This window comes from Akebia trifoliata, chromosome 16 (assembly GCF_017979445.1).
Source record: "Akebia trifoliata isolate Shusen 1 chromosome 16, ASM1797944v1, whole genome shotgun sequence".
Lineage (NCBI taxonomy): Eukaryota > Viridiplantae > Streptophyta > Magnoliopsida > Ranunculales > Lardizabalaceae > Akebia > Akebia trifoliata.
The window spans coordinates 27,209,726-27,227,920 of record NC_141390.1 but is presented as its reverse complement, the minus strand read 5'-3'; the positions used below and the strand labels follow the sequence as shown (position 1 = coordinate 27,227,920).

At 35.4% G+C, this 18,195-nt stretch overlaps 1 protein-coding gene across 2 annotated transcripts; it reads right to left on the bottom strand.

Moving 5' to 3' along the window:
* Positions 1 to 1,326: 1,326 nt before the first annotated feature.
* Positions 1,327 to 16,690, bottom strand: LOC147383166 (serine/threonine-protein kinase EDR1-like). Of its 2 annotated transcripts, XM_086427544.1 has the most exons (14): positions 16,107 to 16,688; positions 13,932 to 14,354; positions 12,136 to 12,239; positions 10,514 to 10,692; positions 9,470 to 10,321; positions 7,338 to 7,378; positions 4,388 to 4,456; positions 4,171 to 4,271; positions 3,565 to 3,643; positions 3,377 to 3,475; positions 2,506 to 2,574; positions 2,242 to 2,291; positions 1,840 to 2,016; positions 1,327 to 1,736 (listed from the first exon to the last, which is right to left on the bottom strand). In XM_086427544.1, the coding sequence occupies exons 1-14, from the start codon at positions 16,548 to 16,550 to the stop codon at positions 1,601 to 1,603; spliced, it is 2,823 nt and encodes a 940-aa protein (XP_086283670.1). In that variant the 5' UTR covers positions 16,551 to 16,688; the 3' UTR covers positions 1,327 to 1,600. The 2 variants fall into 2 exon arrangements, with proteins under 2 accessions (XP_086283670.1, XP_086283669.1); XM_086427543.1 differs by having other exon boundaries at positions 9,470 to 10,692; positions 16,107 to 16,690.
* Positions 16,691 to 18,195: the final 1,505 nt, after the last annotated feature.

Below are 18,195 nucleotides of genomic sequence, written 5' to 3'. Positions count from 1 at the left end.
AAAGTCCATTAAATCATGGATTTCACTTTCCCACCCATATGGGTGGGAAAATGAAATCCACCCATATTTTCCATCATCAATTCTTCCCTATCACCACCACTACCACCACCACCACCATTACACTAACATTGCCGTAGTCGTCATCGCCGTCGTCGCCGACTCCGTCTCCGACCACCTTCTCTCTCTCTCTCTCTTCTTCTTTTTCTTCTTCTCCTTCTTCTCCATCCCTCACCTCCTCCGCCACCACTACCACCACGTTCTCCCCCCATCTTCCTCACTTACCTCCGTCGTCGTCGCCACCACCGTCGCCGCCACCACCTTCGTCGCCACCGTCACAACATCCTCCCCCCTCCCTATTCCTTGTCATCTTCTTCTTCCTCTTCCCCTCCTCTCATCTTCTTCCTCCTTCTCCTCTTCTTCTTTTTTCTCATATATTTCCATGATTTTATCCAAGTGAAATCAAACAATGGTACCTATTTTCCACAACTAATTTTTCATGAATTTCAAATTCCATGGAAAGTGATTTTCCATGCAATCAAACATACCCTTAGGGTATTTTAAATATTTATATAAAATAGAATTGTCAAGGATAAATTTCTTATCAAATTACAATTTTGTGGGTCCATCATACATATTTTATTGACTGTCCTTTTTACCCCTTCAAATCTATTTTCTTTCCTCTCCTCCCTCTCTATTTTTAAAATAATCTCTCTAATTTTCTTATCTTTTCTCTTTTACCCTCTTTTTAACATCCCTCTATCTTTAATATTTTTCATCTTTTACTCCTTTAACCCATTTAATTGCCTTTTCTCATCTAACATTTTCTTAATTATATTTCTCTAATTTTATTATTTTTTCTCTTTTACCCTCCCTTAATCTCAAAATATTTTAATAATAACCCTTAACTTTATTATTTTCTGCTTTTACCTCCCTTAACCTTAAAGAAGGATACAACAAAGGTGAACTGAGTCCAACGTTTTAAATTGATTTTTCTAATATTTGAAAATTTACTTTTTCTTTTGTTAAAAATAACAATTCAATTGTTTCCTTATATTTTTCTGAGCTTTCTTCTTATTACAAAAGAGCCATAGTATTGGAATAATCTCACACCTTCCTTATTGTGTTTTCAGGTATTTAGGAATAGACAAGGAATCCAACTCCCAGATACCACCAGAATTTCCACTAACAAGGTTTTTTGTGGGTGTTATCGAAGACGAATACACCACACCGAAGTATCTTTAATGGTATACAAGTTCCAAACGTTCAAAAGCACAAGTAAAACAAGAATGAGCGATGAAGAAACATATAAATGGAAAGCGATCAAACTGAACAAAAGCATTATCCGCTTTCTTCTGTATTGCAATCAGAATTATGTACCGACATGTTACAACATTGGACCTTGACTTTACAAAGCATACATATAGCCCACAGTTTTATTTCTGAGGACTAGAATGGAAGGCCAACCCCTTGATAAAATCACCACTTACGCAACACTTAACAATTAATTTACCTGGCCAGCCGAGAAATTCCATAAACCCTCACACCCCTACAAAAAGCAGCAGCACATCTCCTTTATTCACAGTTGGGAAGCTGACTCTTTTCAAGGTGTATAGTTTACTGAGATCTGTTGCGGCGGATGCAAGCTTTGCTGCTCTGGATGAGAAGGGAGGATGAGTTGCTGCAAGGGCTTGAGAGCAGTTGTGAGTTGCGCAAAAGATGGCCGCAGGTTTGGATCTCTGGAAAAGAATTGGACCCAAAGAACGTTACAATGGAAATTACAATTGAAAAGGTCAATTTAGTTAAAGCAGTGTGGAAGTGCATTTTGGATTTTCAACTTACGTCTGCCAACATTCCCAAATTATTCTGGCGACCAAGGGATCAACTTCTTTTGGGATGTCGAGCCGGCGATTCTGAAATCCTACTGCACCCACCACTTGCATTGGGTTCATTCCAGTCCAAGGCATTCTCAATGTTGCAAGCTCCCAAAGAATGACTCCAAAGCTATAAACATCACACCTGTTCATGAATCAAGATAAAAGTTCAAAATCCCAGATCTAGTTGTGACTCAAAATCCATAACTCTGTCAAAGAGAAACCAAAAAAAAAAACCTAGTTGAAATAACTAGGAGGCATGAAAGCAATCAAGCAGAGATTCTACATATAACAATTGTTGAAGAAAAGAGAATGTAGCAAAGCCAGTGGCACAAGAGAGAGGGATAAGGGTTAAGATCATATAACTCACTTCTCATTGGATTGTTCATTTCGCAAAACTTCTGGTGCCATCCATTCCGGCTGAAACATTAAAGGAAAATTAATCAGGAAAAGAAATGTACTTGGAGTTGAGAACTAAGATTGTCTAAAATCCTCTACTCTGTTCATTTTTTATAAAGAATTTTTTTATAGGATTATAGGGTGAGGCAGGGTTTACCCAGGTCTCTGATAATACCACACGGCGTAAACCCACCCAAAAAAAAAAAAGGATCTTTGTGAGTTTGGCAGTTCTTACCGTTCCAGCAGTAGATTTGGATGACAAAAATGTATTATGCTTCAAGCGTGACAACCCAAAATCACAGACCTGAATAGTTTAGATTTAGAATTAGTACACGCTGCACAAAATACAGTATAGGAATAGCAGACCAGATAGCCAAAAAACCATTAAGTCGTGTACAGTCAAAAGCTACAAGATGAATATCATCTCAATAGATGGCAATATCATCTCAACTTATCAAATCTGCAGGCAACCAGTAATTTTACTTTTTCAAAGAATAACTCAAATCAACAATAAAAGGCAGAAAAAGAAATAGAAACTGTAACTACAAACTCATCTGCAAATTAGCAAATGTATGAACTGTTTATGATAGAATAAGTATTAATGGAAAAATCAGTATTTCTATCGGATATCTAGTAATAATATTAAGGCACGGAAATCTAGCAATTTACAACATTACACATCTCCTAACATAGTTTAGAAGATGAGTAATCGATCAAGGATGAGTACCAAGATATTTTTAATTTCTATACAGTATTGACAACTAGAAGAAAATGATTTAAAAATCTCCATCAACCAAGTCAATGAATTTGAAAGTCAAACTTCATACAGTACTCCAAGAGTAATTTTTCAGGCCAACTATCCTCTGAATCCAAAATAGATAGGAGTGTTTAAATTTCAAGAAAATTACCAAGTCACAGTTACTTATTTTTTGTGCTGGAGGACGCACATCCACAAATTCATTTTCAGCAAATATGTGTAACCATATCTTGTATTTTAGATTTTTCCAGACCAGGGAATAGAAGAAAATTCCCTTCCCTAAGCTAGTGAAAGATCCTACAAGAAATTCATAAACTAAAGAATTCAGAGAAATATAAGATTTATAAACCTTGACATTCCAATTCTTATCAACCAACAAATTTGGTGATTTCAGATCACGGTGAACAACAGTCGGAATGCTGGTATGCAAACAATTCATACCCTTTGCCTGCATGAAAACAACAAATATCTTAGAATATTGATATAAATGTAAATTACTGGGTGAAGGAAATAAGTAAATGATTGATTATTCCATACCACGTCAAGAGCCATTTTTATCCTTTGCCTTTCATCAATTTGACAATTAGGACGATGGAGAATCCGATATAAACTTCCCCTGGAAACCAAAATCAAATGTAAATGACGTTTACCCAAGTTATATCATATTGCTCAAGAATCCAAGGCCAACTGGTTTTGAAATTGTCCCTAGAATATCCAAATGTACTTTGCCCTCTCACATCCAAAAGAGAAAGTAGATGAACTGAAAAAATACAAGCGATGTCAAACTTCTTCTACTATTATAGCCAAAAAACCCAAAAGGATATAGAACTTCCCTTAAATTTCAACTAAAACTTAGAATGTGTTGATTAGGAGACTATATTTGCTTCAAGGTTTCATATCCTAAGAAATTTTACCGACTAAATCAATAATGACATCTAAACATTCAGAAATCATTTTCAATATATTTTTTTTTTGATAAGTAGAAATCATTTTCAATATGATCTTCCTCAGGTTGTAAAAATGTATGGAAAAATGAAAGAACTTTTCTAATATGAATGCCGTTAAGTTTTAGAGAGACGTAACAATACTTTTTTACAGGAGACAAGACACTAATTAGGGGATGCAAATTAGCAATCATTATACCTTGGAAGAAACTCTGTGACAATAGAGAGGTTAGGAGGGCGTGTTACTGCACCCATGAAAAGAACAACATTCGGATGACGCAACCTGCGCATTATTCGAACCTGACATTTCACAACTTTGTGAATTATTGTTTATCAGGGGAAAAAATTACATTCATCAACAATAAAAGGTAGTCATCCATTAAAAATTATATGTGCAAGGATTACTTGTCACTTACTTCACTTCTGAACTCATCCAATGCATCCCCTGAGAAATCCTGGTCTAGGAATTTCTTCACCGCTACCTCCTATAGCTCAACAAAAACCACCAAACAGCAATCAGAATAATTTACTTTTTCAATTGGTTCAGAAAGAAAATTTTTGGTAGGTGCGCCTTATAGGATAATTTCATGCAAAACAAATTAAAAGAAAGAAGAAACAAAAGAGAGAGAGAGAGAGAATTGCTAGAACAATTCATGATTTTATTGGGAGTAGAAGGACTGAAAGACATATTTTGCTGACCTTTATTCCATGTAAAACTTAAATGGAAGAAACCAGATTCAATTTCCATGCCCAAATTTTTTTAAAGCATCATTACTTTAAGCTTTGAAATGGCAAAGGGACTAAAATAATGCCAATAGAAACAGAGCTAGTGTGCAACAGAAATTAAAGGAAATTGAAATGCCATAAGCAAAAAAAATAAGTGTCAATCTCACATAGTGACAACTTCCCAATACATGCAACTAAGGTAGCTAAAACTCCTATTGTTGATGTATCATATAACCGGAGTCCGTACCCTATTGTACATTCCATTCTACATTTCTAATATTGTGAAGTGGACGGTAAAGCCATTTGGTATTCCTTCTTTGTGACAAAAAACCCATGTCAAGATTACTTCTGATATGCTAGGATAAGAAATGTAACATAATCTCAAAACCCCTTTCATAGGAAGGGATCTTTTTTCCTCCACACCATTCATGGTGGTCCCCAACAGCTATTAAAGACGTCAAACTAACAATGGCACAAATTTACGGAAAATGCATGCCCATTGCACTATGGTCTTCACAATGGAGTAAGTAATCTTCCTTCGGTTGTCTTCTAATGTTCTTGAATTTATCTGTTTCCAAAATCCCCAATAGATGGTGAAAGTAGGATGTACCAAAGATCCATACACTTAATCCCACTGGAAATCTGATTACTCTTCCCAAGCCTTGGTAACTTCCCTAGGTTACAAGAGGTGGGGATAGAGACTGGCATCGTTGTTTTACTGGAGTAGGGTTTTCGAAGAGTTTAAAGGAGCTTACTTCGAAGATTTCATGTTTATTTGGGACTTGTTAGGTGAATTGTGAGGTGTTGCTTGTAGACATTTTTTCTTTTTCTTTGCTTTTTGGATGTTTGCTTCAGGTTTCTTGTATCAGGGTGGCTCCCCACCAACAAATTACAAACCCTTGGCCACACAGTGATGAACATATAAATAGGTGATGCTTTTCTCAGCTTTTCTGAACATGATACATTATTTAAGATGCAAAGTTGTGGTCAACTGGGAGTACCTAATTAAGAGTAACTATCCATCTAAATGCTTAACAAAAAAGTGAACCAGAAAAAGGCCCCAAAATCAAAATGAGGAAATCTTCCTCTTTTATCAAGATTAAAGCATTTTCCTACTTGTTGAAGACATAAAGGACATCCTCAAGATTAAAGGAAAAGGCACAAATGAACATCCTCTATGTCATGATCCGTCAGTTCTCAATGAAAAAGCCAAGCTATTAGCAATTCTAATATTAACCCTTTCCTAAAAGTCACAAATGAACGCCTCTTTGAAATTTTATAAGGCTTAGGATAAAAACAATACAAAAGGTCTACCAGACATCAGATGTGATCCACATTTTTGTATTGTACCTAATGCCCCAAAATATTTTTCAGATTTTCTGCATGCTCTTCTGTATCTGAACTCCAACAATTCGGTACTGTACCCAACCTCTCATGCATCCATAATACAAAATCAAAAAAATCTTATACCCCCCACACAGCACAAATAAGATATTTATAAACATGCAGTATCTGGAACAGATAAGAAATGCATTTTGAAACATCCCGGTAAAATTTAAGCTTGAATCTTTTTTTTCGGCTAATCAAGAAACAATTTTTTTTTATAAAATAATGTAGAATACAAGTTAATGGGGGCATACCCCCCAAGATACATTTGGATCCATGGAAGACCAATCAGAACACCAACAAAGTCCTTTCTGACATCCAAAGTTTTAATAAAAAAACAAAAAACAAACAAAAAGCTTCCAAGATAAAATGCAAACAACTTCAATGGGAAGCATGTTTGGCTAAAGCACCTGCCATGCCATTTCCTTCATGGAGGACATGGGAAACAGACAAATTCACGTTTGCTAGGTTCAAATCATCATGATTTACAGCAAAGATAGTAATGTGTTTAGATCGTCAAAACCAAAAAAAAGAACTAATTTATAACGGACCATCACTATATGAATTGGCACTATTTTTTATTATTATTATTTATTTATTTATTTTAGATAAGTAGAGAATTTACTAAGAATTTAAGGAGATCAATAAACTTACCTACAAATTGGCACTATATTATTAAGGCTAATCAAAACAAAAATTATAAAGAATTGACAACTTCCCCATGTAAATGCAAAATGGAATATTAGTAGGGAGAAATGTTAAGCAAAAAAGAGAAAGAACAGTATTCATACTGTAATTGCACGTTTCTTAAGAAAGTATGGTGTGAATAGAAAATTCTATACTATTAAAAACACTATTTCCTATTTGCCAGGATTCACTGTTTCACTAATACAATCTTGTTGATCATCAAAAGAAAAAATGAGGAAAAACAATGAAGAAAAAGCACTGCACAGTTAGATGCTTAAGAAATGCAACCTTAATCTTCTTTCATTATCTGATTTGAGTAGGGCAATATCTAGTCAAATGTAAAGCTTCAAAAGAAGTCTCAAATAAATGGAAAATCTATTTATCGTAAAAGGTCACTCCCATACAATGCAAAAAAAGTACATCAGCAAGAAAAGTTCTCCCAAAAAGTCGTGTTTCAGGTTCTCCATTCATCTCTCCTGTTATGTAGTTTTTTTTCTCCATGGCAAAAGAAATAATAAACCATTTCAGAACTTGCACCAAATATAATAATTGGAAGAAAAAACATACCGTGCCATTCCAATCAGCATGGTACACCTCTCCATATGAGCCTATTCACAAAAACAAGAACGAGATTCAATCGATTTCCCAAGGAGAGGCATATTTCAATTAAGACTGAAAGCAACAACCCACAACCCCAACCAAAATTACATAAATTAAACCACTGTCGTCAAAATGAGTTCCAGTACTTCAATTTTGACTGAAGAGAAAATTACTTTTTTTAAATAAAAAAAATGAAAAATGCCTAGTAAGGGGGGAAAGGAGGAATAAGAAATTTATACTCACGAGCAGAGTTTTTAAAAACTTTTTTTCCCCAAGAGGTGAGACACTAAGAAGATGCCTTGAGGCCTATAAATATTCTAGACACTTAAGCCACATTTAGAAAAGCATGCATCTTTAGCCTCACTGCTGCTCATAGTTTCTGTATGAAATTTCTCTCCTGTTCTAACTCTTAATTTTAGAACACATAATTACAACCCGACACTTTTAGGATTTTTATCATGATGGACACATATCAACACAGATGCACACCCCAAGACACAATCCTAAGGCGTAAGATGGTGTCACCATTTAGTTGAATGATTTTCTATTGAAAAATGAGAAAGGGGTGGGGTTCATGTACTCCAACCGCCACACAATAATTTAATAAGTTTTTATGCAAAACCATGGTTTGATATTATTTTTAATCGGTACCATGGTTTCATATTGTATATCTGCACTTTATTATTTCTATTATGATGGTGCATAGTAATATTTTCTTTTACTTTTCATATATTTCTTTCCTTATTTTAAATTTTGGAAAAAAAAAAAGAACTAAATATAGGCAACTTATTATATTATAATAGATGTGTATGGATGTAATGGCATGTGGACTTCTCAAAGGCATTATATCAAAATCCTTGGTGCATAGGAAACTAGTATTATGTAGTGTTGGGTTGTTTAACACCGCCTCCAACCCCCCCCCCCCCCCCCACCCCCCCCCCCCCCCCCACCCCACCCCACCCCACCCCACCAAAAAAAAAAAAAACTGGGAGAACAAGCCTATCATTTCCTTGTTCCTGATTCTTAAGATGAGTCGACTGGCACATTACCAAACTCAAATCTGCAACTTGACGAGCTAATGCTTAACATAAGATACGATGATGTGGGAACAGATGCAGACAATGATGCAAGTATTGAATGCAGGGATGATGATAATGGGATGAGGACCAAGTACTTAGTCAAAGTTAGTGATCTTATGGATTTAAAATTGTTATTGGGCCTCAAATGAAAGAGCAAGAAGGTTCAATTGGAAGAGTATGACATTGGGGGGGTTCAAACTTATTTGTTTGGCACTTAATTTGGTTATTATACTTTGGATCATTGTGTTCCTTGGTAATTTCATATGCTTATAAACGTTTCAAGTAGTTTTCATGCATGATCCATTTTATTTTGAACTGTTTCCAATTTCTAGATTGTCTTTCCATTGAGTTATAATTTTTCTTATTTTTCAAACGTTATATTTTTAACGATTATTTTAATTACATCTGTCTTCAACGTTTATACAGTTAGAATTCCTACAGTCTAGATGCTCATGCCATGGCTGCATCAGGCTAAAACACCCCAAATATTCTTTTTGCCTTTAAACCACTGCTCAAGATAGAGTAAACAACCCACTCTTGGGGTTTGTGGAAAGAAAGGAATAGGCGAATCTTTGAAGGGAAGGAGCATTCTATCTAGGAAATCATTTTTAACATAGTGGGTTTGTTGTTTTACTAGTGTAAGCAATTTCATGAGTTTAGGGAGAGCATTTGTAGTGGGTGAGTCCGGTTTGGGGTTGTTTTGTTGTTTTTAGCACTTTTATATTTTCTTTGTATTTGTTTTTGCTTGATCACTTGGAGGGCTCCTTCTCCTCTTCTCAATAAAAAATTTGGTTATCAAAAAAAAAAAAAACAAATTAATTACAATGAGGATATGAAACAGATCACCCAATCGATAATAAAATCAATTGAAAGCAACCAAACATTCTTTCATTGAAAAAAAAAACCAATAAATAAAACTTATTTAAACCAAGAAGTACACTGCTCACAATAGTCAAAGAAAGAATCCAGAAGAGAATATCAAAGTAATACTAAATTTTAGCCTAAGTTGAAAAGTATTACCTATTCCAATCCTTTCACCAATAACAAGGTCTTCCCATAGGATTTCCCATTCGGCCACATCTTCTAACATTGGATCAAGCCTACTTGGACCAGAATCAAGAAGTGAGCTTGAACTTTTTAGATGCTTTGACGACACCTTAGTGCCCACATATCTGTCATGAGTGAACTTTTGACAGTCATGCTTACCCATATCATTATTTCGATGTTCCTTTGTATCACCATCTATGTCATTTTCTAAAACCTCCCGATCTCCACAATATTCTTGCTGATGATTTGTGACTGGAGATTGAATCAATGTGCGTGGCCTAACTGTTTGATTACCATTTTCATCAGAAAGCAGCTGATTGTACTGGTCTTTGCTCAATGTCAACACTGAAGCACCGCCACCAGAGGCACGCCTATTACCGTTACTTGTCACATTGACATTAGGAACTACAGGATAAACCTTTTCCGAAGTGGCCGAGCTAGAGAGAGAAAGTGATGACGCATTATAATGATTAGCTTCTTGGTTGTTCCTAGGGAGAAGTCCCTCCACAAATTCATATCGCTTTGTCTTAGGGACCTCATTGCAAATTGAACGATTCTTCCACATCAGCGGCGAAGGGGATCTTCCAGGACCCGAAGAAAGGTTCTCTCTCTGCCTCTGAAAATCACAAACTTTATTGTCTGTGGGTTTGTTTTGGATGGAAGTTTTGCTAGATCCTATAATCTGAAATGGGTTAAGATCAGCAAAAAGATTTTTGGAGTCCTCCATGCTATCTTGTGAGTGTGGCATTGCATTAAGATTCTCCGTCACACCAACACCAACTACAGGGCCCCCATTCTTCCCTTTGTACTGGGAAGATGTTCCAACTGCCAAAGATGAAATATGATGTGACTTGTTAGTAAGAACCACACCCTTTGTATTCCCATTAGAGCGGTTGCCTATGCTCACAAATAGTGATCCACTACTTGCACTTGAGCAACCAGGCACCAATTCTGTCTTTACAAATTTTGAATTTCTATCTGACAGTACATTATTCTCAACTATAAATTTTCCATTACCAGCATGATATTCACCATGTGGTGGCTCCGGTCTCGAGAGTTCATCGCCCATATTATTAGCTGTTTGAAAAGTATCACTGAATCCTGGGTCATAAGACAGGATGGGAGTATCCTTTATACTCAGAACATCGGCTGGTATAAGCGTCCCAGGGGCTGCCATGAGATCAACCAAAAACTCCCTGAAGGCAGAAAACAAAAATCAGCTCCACAAAGAAAGAGAAGCATTACTACCAGTAACATTTGAAATAAGAGCTAAAGATTATACATTTAGTGTGGAGAATGGGGGCAATAATTCTTTGAATCTTTGCTTAAACAGGAAAAAAACTCACTAGCAATACCATTCAAATGAAGACTCGTAATTTTTAGAAGGATTTTTCAATGCAATGATGGGAAACAATACTGGGGTATGAAATAATACTCTTGTTGTAATGAAGATAAATTACTTTCGCACTGCAAATTATTTTGACCCATTTTCTTTCTATTAATTTAGGGTTTTTTTCTCAGCTAATAGTCAATGAATTTCAAAGAAAATCATTAGCAACAATCAGTTTAGATACTGAGACACGAGGCAAGGCGCCTACGCCTAGAGGCATAAGGCATAAGCCTCACATGCATGATATTTTTAAATAAGTAATATAGCATACGTGCATATATATAATTATATCGAAAATAAAAATATTTGGGTAGCCACTACATCTTTCCAAATATCAAGTTTCAAATTAACATTATCAAATTCCAAGTTTTACTCCCCCGAATTAATAATATGAAATATTCTATTTTATATTTCAGCAAAAAAGAAAAAAATTATATTAGAACAATTGAAAGTTTCTGAAATTAACACCTTTTTATATTTCTTACAAAAATACAACTGATTATATTTTTAGAAACTTTCTTTGCATAACACTAAATACAACAAAAATGTATACATGAACCACAGCAATTTAGCAATTAATTTGCATATATTATTATTTTTATTTGAATGCATCTCTAAGTGCTCCGATTATATTGCATGCCAGCACCAATAAAGAGACAGAAAAATAGAAGAAAGAAAAGAATAAAAATAAATAAAAGTAGAAAAAATAATGTGAGGCATACGACTTTAGAGTGCCTCCTGGTCAGAGGCATACACCTCAGTTGTTTTTACATTTCACCCTCACCCTTATCCTCAAGGCGTTTTTAGTGAGCCTCATCCTGAGCTATGCCTTGAGGCATATGACTCATTTGCCTTAAAAATACTAACAGTTGTAATCCAACAAGGAACTCAAAAGGAGATGGAGAAATCAAGGTTTGCATTCCATTATGTAATCTAACACATGCAATTTACCCCATGAAAGGAAGTAGACCCAAGAATATGTTTCATTTAAATATTCAATTCTAAGGCTATATACTAATTCATGATATCTTTTGTTTCTTTTGATAATGAATTGAGGGGGGAAAAATGGTTTTGCTTTCCACTGAGAAGATTTACGAATGCCAATAACGACTAACTAAACTCAGCATGAACGCGGAAATTTAGTTTGTAGATAACAAAACATGTACATATCTATAATCAGTGTAGACATAGACCACCCCTCTTCTTAAAATAAGAACGAAAGAAACCCAAAATAATTGCAACTCAAAACCTTCCATTCTCCAACTTTATTATGTTGACTGCATCATCATCATTTCCAGTGTAATGACTTCCTCTAATCAGTCTACAAGGTATTCCGACTTTGTCCGCTAATACCTGCATTTAGGATAAGGAAAATAAAGAATAAGTACTTTTACTGCAGCCAAATTTTTAAATGAGTTGAATATGGTCAAAAGATCAAAAAATCTTATCCAGATGATAAATAATAACCTAAAACTTTCCAGAACAAGTAGAGGAAATATTTAGTCAACAAGTTAAAGAAGAATCTTAGATAGAAAAAAGAACATCAATGTTGGGCAGTCAAGAAAGAACATTATAGAATACATGTAGTAGAGATGAGGAACTAAGTTCTATAAGTAAGACTAGAAACAATAATCCAAAATGAGAACATTCAAGAAATCTAGGAATGGCACCAACAGGAAATAAAATAAGGGAAAACCAATTAGGATGGTTTGGGCACGTACAAAAATGTCACCACTGATAATCAGTGGTTTGGTGAAAACTGAAGGCTGTAAAGAGGAGAGAAGAAGAATTCATGTTGTTGACCCCAATATTTTGAATATAGCATAGACGACGGTGATATAAAAGAAAAACTGAGAAAGAGAGAGAGAAATTCATTATATAAGATACCTTGTCTATAGAAAGTATCCCACCACCCAAAATGGTATTCTATGTAGCAGCCATCAGGAGAGATTTGAATGATTGGGAAATTCAGGATATTACCAACATTACCAGCTAATTTTCTAGTGTTCCAACTGAGTTGTCAGAAGATGATTGAAGGGAATAAACAAGTAGCTGAGAGAGGTCTTTCTTGATTAAGTCGTTCTATTCTTCCTTAATGCAAGCCACCACTGAGTTTTTCCATTGTTTCTATTTGGGAGTCCTAAATTTCCATCAAATATGGCTTTTCTGTTTCGTTAGCCACTTTGGATAGAATCCTAACCACTGATCATTTGACCAAATGGGGATTTACAATGCTCGACTTTTGTTTTGTTTATAAATCCGAGGGCAAATTAGTAGAGACCATCTACTGATTCATTGTTCCTTTCTTAGAGATAATTGGTCTAATTTCCTCTCATTGTTTCATACGCATTGGGTCCTCCCTAAGTCTACTCTCGTACTACTCCGAAGCTGACTGATTAAGTCCTTCTCGTAAAGGAAGAGAATTCTGTGGGCACTAACTTCTTTTGTTGTATGTTGGGTATCTAGAAGCAAAGGAACAAAAGAATCTTTGAAAAGAATGGTGAATCTTTTCAATAAGTGAACATTCATATATTACGTGTCTGATTTTTTTGGTGTAAGCTTTTCGACAAGTTCAAAAGGGGATTTTTTTTATTTGTTTATTTTAAGGATTTTTTGCTTCATAATTAGACAGGTCTTCTCAACCACCTTCTTCAATAAAATTATACTAAATCAATATACATATAGGATTCCTCTTTATCCATATGCGCAAAATGATGTACGAGCTACGTATAACAATGAAGGGAAAATATAAACCATGTTATTAAGCTGGAGCCCACAGATTCCAGTACAATCGATCCCATAATCCTCTGTTTGAAGCACATTGACATAAGGAACAAATAAGAAAACATTGCTTGATGAGTATGTCAATGCAGTTAAAACCCCGTGGATTGAGAAGGATATGGTTTTCAATCCTCTGAGTCATTGTAGCTCATATGCTATGAAATTGAACCTTGAGTGTGTACTGTCTAGGTACTATATGATAACAGTGTCTAGATATGAAGTTGTGGTGGACTACACTCATAGATGACAAGGTAAAATACTCACCTTGAAAAGAAGAGCACGATGACGTGATAGACCAATCTTTAAAGACCCAATAGGCAATATACTTTGATGAAGAGAAGTTCGTAACTCTGTAGTTCTTTCCATCCACCTCGCCATCATGATGTTAGCATCCCTTACTGGCCCACCCATATGTTCTGTAACCAAGTCGGCAAGCCTCTGCACCAAAAGATCAAGCACAGATGCAGGGCAGTCTAATCTGATACAGTATGCGACTTGCTCCAACTCTTCAAGGGCAGGATCAATTGCTCGATTGACAACAATAACTTCAAAGCTAGGATCCCCAAGGTTTGTTTGGAGATCTGCACGTGATGGTATTTTTCCTTGGTTTGCAGGATCCATGGAGAGCCCGTATATGTCATAGAAACCATCGACCACTTTCTCCTCATAATCAAGAACATTATAATCCTGAAAAATCAGCGATCCCATTAAGAAAAATCATTCATGAGAGAATTTATCACAAATCGTAACAATAATTTTCCCATTGATGAAAATAAACGCAAATGGTAGCAAACTAGCATAAATTCATAGGAAAAGGGTCTGTTTGATAGATCTCTGAATTCAACGGGGATTGTTCAAAATGTGTAGTAACAGCATTTGGATTCCCATGTTCTTGGACAGTACCCACTTTGTGCCCTATACTTTGCACCATTTGCAAAACACAGTGGTGTTAGTTTGGCAAAAAACTGATTTTCCTTTCCACTGCCCAATCTAAAAGCCAATAAAGTGGAACTAGCAGCCAAGGTTTAAAATATCGTATTGATTGAATGTTATACATTCGATACAAACCGATACCATCTGATAATATCCGATACATTCCCGAAACATTGAATGTTTCGGGGTCAATGATTTGTATCAGTCTCAGCCGATACAGATACACATCAGCAAATGCATTCCGATGTTTTAAACCATGCTAGGAACAAAGACAAAGAAAGCAAAAAAATTTAAAATGAAAGCATCAGTACTTTCGAAGAGATTGACAAAACGAACATATCAAGAAAGAACTTCTTAAATGCTAGGAAGAAATTCTACACAAGTCCAATAAGATGCATTCACTATTCATAAATCATGAGGAAAAAAATGAAGCCACCACTCTCGCAAATATTAATTCCAATCCTTATCAACAGGAAACTGAGAGAGAAGTCAACACCCTGAAAGGTGCTAAAACATTCGAGGGATAAAATGTTTGTAATATTACCATCATTTACAAATACTGCAATGGGGCATCTCGTGACAGAAATATAGAAAAACCATAGAAAGTGGCAATATATGTAAACTTTGGGGAGTGTGAGTGTGATGGATGGAAATCGATATATATTTAAAAAAAAGGGGGGGTTACTGTTATTGTAAGCATGGATTTACTACAGAAGTCAATATATCTTGGGGCAGGTGCAAGATAGGATCAACAGAAGTCAGTTCAAGGTGGAAATTGGTTGCCACATTGAACACAAAGCACAGGAATTTGGTTCCCACATTGCACCAAGTGAGCTCTAAATTGAAATGAACCACACAGACCAGAAATAACAGTAGAAAAAGAACAACAATTCTTGTTGGTCATAACCTAGAGTTGCACGTTAGTCGTGTATCGAAGGCTTCCTACCTCGGCTAAAAAACTAAATTTCACCTGGAACATTTGCAACGGCAACAGGAAACACCAAAATCGAAGGTCTTGAGAGTGATTTATACAATTTCTTTTCAAGAATTAATAGACTAGTAGTCCATGCACTACAATCCCCATCTCTTCTGCAATGAATGCAGAAGAATTGGCCACAATTTTACCATTCAAATTCCAAATCCATGTGCGATGGAATTCGATTGCAAACTTTTATTTCAGTAATCAATTTGAATCCCAACCTGAACTTGATATTTCTACCCAACATCAGCTTATTTTCAAAGATAAAAACGAATTCTTGATGAGTTTGCAACTATATTTGCAAATTGCAACAATGAATTATGAAAATTTTGAACTTTTTCCCTGGTCTCCACTACCCAAGATCCCTAAATTCCCCATTTCAAAACCAAATAACCCAAAAAAAAAAAAAAAAACAAAAATAACCAGCAAAACCCCCAAATTCACAAACAAGAACCACAATTAAAGACATGCAAAACTCAAAGATCAATAATGTCGCCCAATCAAAACCCTAATTCAACAGAACTCACCCAGTACTGCCGCGACAACGACTCCGCCAATTCATCTCTCTCTCTACTTGAATCAAACCGATACGGTTCCAAGTTCAGTAAACTCTCCGAACGATTCTGATATTTATCTCGAAACTCAGAATTCGAAACACTGATAGCTAAGGCTAATTGAACCTGAAATTCCTCCTCAGAGGAGAAGTAATCGTGTCGATCAGCACCACTGACAGCAGAGCTAGTCGTGGTGGTGGTGGCGGTATTGGTGACTCCAGAAGTAGAGGAAACAGAGGAGGGTGAGATGGCCGGAGAAGAGAGAGAACTAACCGGAGATTGGACGGAAACTGTACGGAGATCTGACCCACAAGAGGGTGAAGGAGATGGAGATTGAGAGGGTGAAGGAGGGACTTGGTTGAATCGATTAGGATCATGGCTGCTTCCGAAGTGGAGTTTCTTGAAAATGTGTTTCATGGTGTTGTTGAAGGTTTTTCTTCCTTTCTCTTTACTTCAGTTGTTCGAGTGTTCTCTTCTGTTTTCTTTCTTCGTTGGTTGTAGAGATACATACAGACATACTGAGTGTGAGTCAGAAGGTTCCGAGAAGAGGGAACATGGACATCTGTTTTTGTAGAAATTTCTAACATTTGTATAGATTTGGATGATTTAAGACATACCCCCTCATTGTTTTAGTTAATATTAGAGATACCCCTATATTTTTTTCAAACTGTTGATATGCCCCCGGCCTAGGTTACGTTATCGGGACTAATGTAAAATGATTAAAATACCCTTACCTTGAAACTAGAAATCAGACTTCATAAGTTTCACCCAACGTCCCTCATCGATGGTTCAAAACTTCCAAATCTCGATTATAAAGTCTGAAGTCTAAAATCTAAAATTAAACAAACAGAAATAAAAGCTTCTGAATTTTAAAGGTGGACCATCTTCATTCAGACTTCAAAAGTGCTACTAAACACATATTCAAAAAGAAAAATACATTTTTTTTCTCCAAAATCAATTATCTTTAAGTTATCATACGCTCAACTATTTTTAAAATGTTAGACTTTGCCTTCAATATTGTGTTTACCCTTTCATTTTTCAATTCAAAAAATTCGTCATCTTCGAACTATTAATTTATAAATTAAATCATTTTTAACTTATTCGATCTCATTTTCAATTCATTGTCTTTAATGTTTTAATTTGTAGAAATCATTAATTTTTCTATCAAAAATCCCTTTATTCCATGGTGACAAAGTTGGAATTTGAGGAAGTTTGGTGAGAGCGAAATGGTCGGAAAAAATCAGCAAAATATATATATTATTACTTAACATAATATAAATAAAATTACAAATTTTTATATTAAAATATAATATAAAAATGTGATTTTCAAAGTTTTAAATAAGTGGAGATAAAATTGTTGATTGGAAGATATTTTGATTTAATCTTAAGGAGAATATCAACAACAAGGGTATTTAAAAGAAAATCATGGAGTTTATTTTACGTTAAGGGTATTTAAACAAAGAATATGACTGACTTTCAAAAGAAAATCATGGAGTTCTTCATAGATATTGATGATAAGGGTATTTAAGTCATTTTACATAAATCTCTATTTCAAAACCTAGGTCGTGGGAGCATATCATTAACTTCAAAATACAGGGAGTTATCTCTAATATTGGACAAAAATGGAGAGAGTATTTCCAAATCGCCCGAGTCGTCACGGTCTACGTCGAGTTTTAAAACCAAATTAGGTAGATGTCTAAATGACGTGGAAGCAATTTTGTGGTGGGCCCTATCATCACCACAATAAATCAAGGGTTGAGATTGTCTCATGTGATTTAAATATCAAAAATCAAATCCTATGGTTGAGATTGTCGAATAATCTTCTCGAGATATGACTCTTTTGAAAGGTATGTTTCTACGAGAGATGACTTACGTAGACAAGATTCTTCCACTTAATGCATCGAACTGTTTTATGCTTACGTGTAAAATGGATACGTAAACACGTTACGTTTTGAAAACCAAGTAATGTCAACATGTCGGTAGCACTCTCTAATTTTAAAAAATATTCAGAATTACCTTTTTATCCCTCAGCTTTTAACACAAATCCCAAAAAGTTGGTAAA